General features: G+C 40.1%; 1 protein-coding gene across 1 annotated transcript in view; it reads left to right on the forward strand.

Moving 5' to 3' along the window:
• The window catches only part of LOC145461497 (uncharacterized), a 49,950-nt gene extending 44,019 nt beyond the window's left edge, over positions 1 to 5,931 (forward strand). Inside the window, exons 5-6 of the mRNA XM_081445650.1 lie at positions 46 to 4,357; positions 5,207 to 5,931. Coding sequence (XP_081301776.1) covers positions 46 to 4,355 — 4,310 coding nt within the window. The 3' untranslated portion in view covers positions 4,356 to 4,357; positions 5,207 to 5,931. The remainder of the gene's footprint in view (positions 1 to 45; positions 4,358 to 5,206) is intronic.
• Positions 5,932 to 9,329: the final 3,398 nt, after the last annotated feature.

Below are 9,329 nucleotides of genomic sequence, written 5' to 3' on the forward strand. Positions count from 1 at the left end.
CAATAGCAATGGCTAAAATATGTAAACAGCAATATCGATACAAAGAAGCAAAGGAACTTTATGAGAAAGCCATAAAAATCATGAAGGAAATGGGTGACAAAAAGGGAGAAGCCACTTCGTATGGAAACTTGGGAACTCTCTTCTTATCTCTTTGTAAATATGACAAAGCTAAAGAGTATCTTGAGAAAGCACTTGCCATCAGAATACAAATTGGTGACAAACGGGGAGAAGCCACTTCAAACGGAAACTTAGGAACTGTGTTTAAATCTCTTGGTGAATATCACAAAGCCAAAGAATATCTTGAGAAAGCACTTGCCATTAGAATACAAATTGGTGACAAAGAAGGAGAAGCAGCAGATTACGGAAACTTAGGAACTGTGTTTAAATCTCTTGGTGAATATCACAAAGCCAAAGAATATCTTGAGAAAGCACTCGCCATTAGAATACAAATTGGTGACAAAGAAGGAGAAGCAACAGATTACGGAAACTTAGGAACTGTGTTTAAATCTCTTGGTGAATATCACAAAGCCAAAGAATATCTTGAGAAAGCACTTGCCATCAAAATACAAATTGGTGACAAACGGGGAGAAGCCACTTCAAACGGAAACTTAGGAACTGTGTTTAAATCTCTTGGTGAATATCACAAAGCCAAAGAATATCTTGAGAAAGCACTCGCCATTAGAATACAAATTGGTGACAAAGAAGGAGAAGCAGCAGATTACGGAAACTTAGGAACTGTGTTTCAATCTCTTGGTGAATATCACAAAGCCAAAGAATATCTTGAGAAAGCACTTGCCATCAAAATACAAATTGGTGACAAACGGGGAGAAGCCACTTCAAACGGAAACTTAGGAACTGTGTTTAAATCTCTTGGTGAATATCACAAAGCCAAAGAATATCTTGAGAAAGCACTTGCCATCAAAATACAAATTGGTGACAAACGGGGAGAAGCCACTTCAAACGGAAACTTAGGAACTGTGTTTAAATCTCTTGGTGAATATCACAAAGCCAAAGAATATCTTGAGAAAGCACTCGCCATTAGAATACAAATTGGTGACAAAGAAGGAGAAGCAGCAGATTACGGAAACTTAGGAACTGTGTTTCAATCTCTTGGTGAATATCACAAAGCCAAAGAATATCTTGAGAAAGCACTTGCCATCAAAATACAAATTGGTGACAAACGGGGAGAAGCCACTTCAAACGGAAACTTAGGAACTGTGTTTAAATCTCTTGGTGAATATCACAAAGCCAAAGAATATCTTGAGAAAGCACTCGCCATTAGAATACAAATTGGTGACAAAGAAGGAGAAGCAGCAGATTACGGAAACTTAGGAACTGTGTTTAAATCTCTTGGTGAATATCACAAAGCCAAAGAATATCTTGAGAAAGCACTTGCCATCAAAATACAAATTGGTGACAAACGGGGAGAAGCCACTTCAAACGGAAACTTAGGAACTGTGTTTCAATGTCTTGGTGAATATGACAAGGCTAAAGAATATCTTGAGAAGGCACTTGCCATTAGAATACAAATTGGTGACAAAGAAGGAGAAGCAGCAGATTACGGAAACTTAGGAATTGTGTTTCAATGTCTTGGTGAATATCACAAAGCCAAAGAATATCTTGAGAAAGCACTTGCCATTAGAATACAAATTGGTGACAAAGAAGGAGAAGCAGCAGATTACGGAAACTTAGGAACTGTGTTTAAATCTCTTGGTGAATATCACAAAGCCAAAGAATATCTTGAGAAAGCACTCGCCATTAGAATACAAATTGGTGACAAAGAAGGAGAAGCAGCAGATTACGGAAACTTAGGAACTGTGTTTAAATCTCTTGGTGAATATCACAAAGCCAAAGAATATCTTGAGAAAACACTTGCCATTAGAATACAAATTGGTGACAAAGAAGGAGAAGCAGCAGCTTACGGAAACTTAGGAACTGTGTTTCAATCTCTTGGTGAATATCACAAAGCCAAAGAATATCTTGAGAAAGCACTCGCCATTAGAATACAAATTGGTGACAAAGAAGGAGAAGCAGCAGATTACGGAAACTTAGGAACTGTGTTTCAATCTCTTGGTGAATATCACAAAGCCAAAGAATATCTTGAGAAAGCACTCGCCATTAGAATACAAATTGGTGACAAAGAAGGAGAAGCAGCAGACTACGGAAACTTAGGAACTGTGTTTCAATCTCTTGGTGAATATCACAAAGCCAAAGAATATCTTGAGAAAGCACTTGCCATCAAAATACAAATTGGTGACAAACGGGGAGAAGCCACTTCAAACGGAAACTTAGGAACTGTGTTTCAATCTCTTGGTGAATATCACAAAGCCAAAGAATATCTTGAGAAAGCACTCGCCATTAGAATACAAATTGGTGACAAAGAAGGAGAAGCAGCAGATTACGGAAACTTAGGAACTGTGTTTCAATCTCTTGGTGAATATCACAAAGCCAAAGAATATCTTGAGAAAGCACTTGCCATCAAAATACAAATTGGTGACAAACGGGGAGAAGCCACTTCAAACGGAAACTTAGGAACTGTGTTTCAATCTCTTGGTGAATATCACAAAGCCAAAGAATATCTTGAGAAAGCACTTGCCATCAAAATACAAATTGGTGACAAACGGGGAGAAGCCACTTCAAACGGAAACTTAGGAACTGTGTTTAAGTCTCTTGGTGAATATGAAAAAGCTAAAGAATATCTTGAGAAAGCACTTGCCATTAGAATACAAATTGGTGACAAACGAGGAGAAGCAGCAGATTACGGAAACTTAGGAGCATTGTATCAATCTCTCGGTGAATATGTCATGGCTGAAGGTTATCTTGAAAAGGCAGTGTCAATTAGTCGAGATATTGAAGACTTAGACAGCGAGTTCAAATTTCTTTGCAATCTTTCAATGGTGAAATTATGCCAAGACAAGATCCAGGAAGCGTTGGCCTGTCTGTTTCTGAGTATAAACAGAAGCGAAACTTTACGAAGTTTCTTAAGGGACAACGACGATTTCAAGGTATTGTCTTCAGACGTTCGTTCCTTTCCTTACCGGAATCTTAGTGCATTTTATTGTTTTGAGGGAAATCCGAACCATGCACTTTATGTTTTAGAGCTGGCACGGGCTAGAGCGTTAGCAGACTTGATGGTAACTCAGTATTCTCTTGAAAGCCAGATCTCAGCTGATCCGCAATCGTGGATTGGTATTGAAAATATCATGAAAAGAGAAATTAACTCTTCTTGTCTGTACATTTCTTATCATGGATATGATCTGTTTTTCTGGGTTCTCAAGACAAGTGGAATCATTCATTTCCGAAGAATAACAGTGAATGAGAAACTAGTTGCTGCCGGACCAGTTGGCAAGTTAGATAATTTCTTCGCGAAAAGCTTTCGAAGCTTTGGTGTTTTATCCGAGGAGAATTGCGAAGATCGATCTTTAAATGACGTTAAGAGCCTCGCAGCATTAAGACTTATAGAGGAAGAAGATGAAGAAAGTCAAAATTCCGAATCGAGCGCTTCTTTGCACTACAGAATGCTAATCAGTCCGGTAGCTGAACTACTTGAGGAGCCTGAGCTCATTGTTGTTCCTGATCGCTTCTTAAACCAAGTTCCATTTCCAGCGTTAAAGGATGAAGGCGGGAGGTATTTATCAGGGAAATTCAGAATCCGCATCGTTCCTTCTTTGACGACTCTCAAGCTCATTCAGGACAGTCCCGCATACTATCACAGTCAGACTGGTGCTCTAATAGTGGGGGATCCAGTTGTCGGTACGGTGTGTTACAAAGGAAAGGAAATGCCCTTTTCTAGATTACCCTGTGCAGGAAATGAAGCAGTCATGATTGGACGACTGCTAGGTGTTAAACCTTTGTTAGGACAGCACGCAACAAAGCAGGCAGTAATTGAAAGGTTAGATTCAGTGAGTCTGATACATTTTGCAGCCCATGGTAATGCCGAAAGAGGGGAAATTGCCCTTTCTCCAGTAGCCACTCCTAACAGGATTCCAGAAGAGAACGATTACCTATTGACGATGTCTGACATTGCACAAGTTCAATTGCGAGCAAAACTGGTGGTACTTAGCTGTTGTCATAGTGCATGTGGGCAGATTAGAGCTGAAGGAGTCATTGGGATTGCCCGAGCGTTCTTAGGATCCGGTGCACGATCCGTTTTGGTAGCTCTATGGGCCATAAGCGACGAAGCAACAGAGCAGCTGATGCGTCGTTTCTACGAGCATCTTGTTCGTGGGGAGAGTGCAAGTGAATCCCTTCACCAGGCCATGAAGTGGATGAGAGGTAACGGCTTTGACATGGTTTCCGAGTGGGCGCCGTTTATGCTGATTGGAGACAACGTGACATTTGACTTTGGGATATGACGGTGAGTATTTTTTAGAAGGAAAACATTTTTTGGCGGGGGGGAGGGGGAGGGAGAAGGGCCAGCTAATAAACGTTAACAAAGCTGTCGCCATTTCATGTCATAAGTCACGAGATGCAAATCATGCTAGACATGTCAACAACGGGTCTTCAAATCTTTTGCATTTAGAATACTCGCGGAGGGTTTTTATTAGTTGATAGTTCTCTCGAAGTCTCGCCCTCGCCCTCGTCAATGAAGCGTGAGTGTCTATGTTAACCATGTAAATCATCAACTCGACAAACAATATGTTTTCAAGACGTTTTTTTTTGTTTTTCGGCAATAACCTCTAGTAACTGAACGCGCACTCTGAGTGTCTGTGTAGCCAATAAGATTGCGAATTTACGCAGTAGTCAGACACTTTAGTACTCTGACTAACAACTCGATTATTTCGATCGCGTGATTGTTTACGAGGGCGCCGTCGGAGTCAACCATCACAGAAATTAAGAGCGAATAGTCTAATTGTTCAGTGCAAATCTAGTAGTCGTGGTTCGCTAAAAACAAGTCAGGATATTTTGCTAAACATGGCCTAAAAAGCAGTGATCTTATTCCCCTAAGTCGAACAGAACGAAAGCTAGCTTTGCAATGTAAGACATACTGGCCTGTCACCGAGAATTAATTTCTAACTTACCTCAGAGTTTCGTTACAGGGAACAATGCGCTATCCTTGCCGATCCTTGCCAATAGTGAAAATTACGAAAATTTTCCGATCAGTCCAGCCAAAATTGTCTTACATTTACATTCTGACCGAAATTAGCGCAATTTCCGGGTAAGTGGTAAGCAATCACCGTCATTGGTTATTTTTCTGTTCTTGCAGAGACGCATGGTAACAGCAACTTCCCCGAGGTTTCAAGCGTGTTAATCCAAGATTGCGGTCACATGCATCAAATAAACACTGTTTAAATTCGTTACCACTTTTTGTCCGTGTGAGAAGTCTTATGAACGAGATCAGAAAGTGATAGCTAGAGATCAGAAAGTGAGTAGCCATTAGTTAAAGATCATCAACACAGGTGATGAGTATAGATAAATAGCTGTTACTGCAGTCGAGTCTTCGGTCAAATATTTTTTGGTTTAAAAGGTATGCAAACGAGGCGAAAGGGTCAATACAATGCAGAATTGACCCTTTCGCCTCGCTTGTGTGTCAAGCCGCTGACAAGCGCAGTGACAGCTATTGTCCTGATGTAACACTAAATTCTCAGAACGTACGTTAACAAAAATATATGGTAATTAAGCTTTATTAAGCCTAAATCTGTTTGATTTAACCCACAATCGTCGGTAAGCGACTGTTGGTTTAGTGTCGGTGGCGAATTAACGGCCTGTTCACATGGTCAAAAGTTGTCCCTGTTGAGAATGTTTCCCACTCACCCCTCCAGCGAGCCACTGTTACAGAGCGATTATAAGGTATGAAAAATTAAATTTTCCTTCTTACCAAGCCTAGAATTTGCCTTCTCGTTCAAGATAAGCGCTTGCATGATTCTAGTTATTTTCCACCCAGGAGTCACCTCGCGCACAACACAACTTCTGTCTTGCGATTTAAACAGTTTGCCATTATTTTTAAAAACTGTCTATGGTATCATATTAAAAGTTCCATTTTTCAAATTGTTAGTGGGGATGAGTTTTCTTTTTGTATTTTTGTCACTCAGCCTTTTGACTTTTACTAATGTCCAAGAAACAAACAGAAACACAAGCAGGAAAAATACTTTGCTGAACTGTACTGGATTGTTTACAGATTCTGTTAATTTGCAATATGCATCAATCACTGATAATAATAATAATAATAATAATAATAATAATAACTTTATTTAAGTGTCGATGTATTTAGCACTAATGTGCTAATTGGGGACACTGTAAATAAATAAACAAATATTTCAAATATAACATCAACTATTAAGAATCCCAACTGGTGGGAGGCTGACCAGTTGGCTATTTACAAAACGCGGCCGAGGAGTTGAACTCGGGGCTACCGAGAACAAATCCAGATAGCGGTAGGGCGGAGGATTTGAACCAGGGACATCTAGATTTCAAATCCAGCGCCCTAAACCACTCGGCCACGCCGCCTAAAATTGATTTTAGGTAATCCAGCCAAGAAAGTTGTGTTTGAATACTTGATAAATGAAATGGATCACCTTATAATATCATTCAATTTGATTTGTCTCTCGCAAACATCTTGTATTACTTTAGAGCAATTACTGTCTCTACAGTTACGTTAACGCGTTTAAAATTTAATTCAATTTATATTTAGCACTAGATAGTTTTTCAGGTTTGTTCTCTTACCTCTTGTAAATAAAGTGAGATCATTTTTAACATCACACAGTTTACTCACTATCCCCTTTCCTATCGGTTCAGAGCTGCAGTCGACACTGGAAACCATGCATTCCTTGTTTGCCTTTACTAATCTGCAACAGTCAAGTAAATGCATGCCGCGATCAAGTGCATGATTTCCGGGAGTTCACGCCCGGTGTCTGAGCATCTTGTATAGTTGCACATAGAAAAATAAAAAAGAAATTTTCTATATTGTATTTTCCACAACGGTAATTAATAAGATATTTTCTTAGAAACAACGTAAATGTTAACCTCTTACTAACCTAGTTTGCTTGAGCGCACTAGGGAATAATGGCCCAAGGTCGTGCCATTACGGACAGAGCGCAGCGAGGTCCGTACAAAGTCGACCGCGTGAAGGTCAATATTCCCCAGTACGGCTCGAGCAAGTTAGGTTAGTAAGTAGTTTATTATATGACCCTCAAGACGCGCTTTGGAAAGCAAGAAATGCACGGCTTATGACCGTTTCCATGGAAACGTTTCTTTTGGCAAAATCCCAACCCAGAAAGAACCAATCAGAACGCTGGGATTTGCCTAATGACTACCTTGCCATGAAATACCGTCTTCTAATCATAACATTTGCCATTAAATATTCCGGATACTACAAAAACCTCCTCTAATAGGCCGGTAGGTCCAAGAATAAAATTTCCTGCCAGAGGTAATCTGCTAGAAATCTATTACTGACCTGCTCTAGCACATGCTTTATATTCCTGCCGAAACTTTCTGTAAGAATGGACTGCAATGAATCGCACACACCATGATGATGGTGGGAAAAAATTGTGTCAGTAGAACTTCACTCTATCCCGTAACGAAAACAACTCCCTACTACAAACAAATGTTTATATTTATACTAGCCTTATTGTACAAGGAAAAACAACAACAGTTGGTGGATGTTTTGTAGAAGCAGCATTACGTGCCGATGAAACTTAAATTTAATCGTTCTGATATAGTTTGATTGACAGCAGCTCCAGTAAAACCTCGTTCAAATTTCGAAAGGCGCATCAAATAATTTACAGTCGCGTGTACCAAGTTGCCATACTAGGAGAGGGAGGCACTGAGCATAGCGACGAATGAAATCGGAATTGTTTTAGTTTGTAGGGCATTTCAAGGCGTACCCATCAAGCATGCGTGAAAATACCCTACGCATCCTCGGGAGGTGAGATGCGGGAGATTTTAAATAAGGTAATGGCGGGGTGCTTCCTCTGGGAACTTCATAGTATTTCTAAACTAATTTCTTGGAGCGCATTTATGATTATCTGTTTTCTTGGAATTTCTGGAAACACCCGAATCTGCAATTCGTACTTTTCACTTTTCAAAGGGAACCTACTGTAGTAAGTAGCTAAAATGGTATTGTTTACCCTCTCAGTTGAGAATAATGTAGAGCTGTGACATTCATTAAAACCGAAAACGAAGACTTACGGCTAACTCGAAGCTGTTTGATTCTGTGATGTCGTGGTCTGTTACAATGGAAATGAGGAAGAATGTCATCGATCGCATCGTGGAAAGTTTATTCTGAAGTGACTGACATGAATAATAAATTCACATTCTCTCGTATCTTGATAATGTGCATGAACAATTACAAAAGATCGAGCGACATCAGCTAAGTTCTTCTTAACCCGCGAGCAGACTCTCGTGGTTGGAGCACAAGCGCGCGCGGCGTAGCCGCGGGACAGGAAAGTGAGCTCACTTTCTTTGCGCCTCTTCACCAGACTCCTTCCCGCCGGATCGCGTTGTTCTTCGCCGCTCGTGCGCGTGATTCAAAGGTGAGCCTGCTCGCAGGCTAAGTTCTTCTAAAGTTGCCCCGTCTGTCTTCAAAGCATGTCAGATAGGAAAAGATGTAACACGTCGTAAAAGATTTTTTCCTCTAGTCGCAAGGGAGGTAACTCACTATTATTTCAGTTTCTAGTTGAGCAATTATTGCGTGAATATCTGTGAACATGCTCAAATGCCATAAACGGCCTTTTGACAAAACCACGTGAACACAAGAATTTCGTTTTTGTTTCCACTTGGCACGTCAGATGTTGTGAAACTGAAATGTTGTTATAGATGAGCAACGTCAATTACACGAGAGAACCTATTATGAACAGTAACCCACAGACGCCCCTCTGCAGTATTAGTTCTTCTTCAGGGGAGCGGACGGCTGAATACAGCCTACTGTGCAACAGTATGTTACTCATTATTTTGTTTAAAACAATGTTTGATTTTAAGCTCGGCTGATAAAAGTTACCATACCAATTTTGCTCATTCGGTATATCGCTAAAACCTCCTTATATATTACGTAAAAAGGCAAATAAACAGAATCTTGAATCCCTTGAACCTGAAATGAGTGCTCTTCTATGAAAACATTAATTGTATAAAGTTCCTGAATGTATCCGTAAGCCTCTCAGAAATAACTATACAGCCAGTATCACAACCTTTTTATTCAGCCTTTAACGCATGTCGGGATCAATGATTTTTCCACGTTTGAAGTGTTTGTTAGCTGATGCACGAAATGATATGCAATTGCAAAGAAAATTTTGAAAAATTAGCAAATAAATTATTTCAAGCAAGCCTTGATTATACGTTCACGGCCATGAGTTCCATTTTGCCACTCTCACTCTCACAGGTGTTCGAAGACGTCG

This window comes from Orbicella franksi, chromosome 1 (assembly GCF_964199315.1).
Source record: "Orbicella franksi chromosome 1, jaOrbFran1.1, whole genome shotgun sequence".
Classification (NCBI taxonomy): domain Eukaryota; kingdom Metazoa; phylum Cnidaria; class Anthozoa; order Scleractinia; family Merulinidae; genus Orbicella; species Orbicella franksi.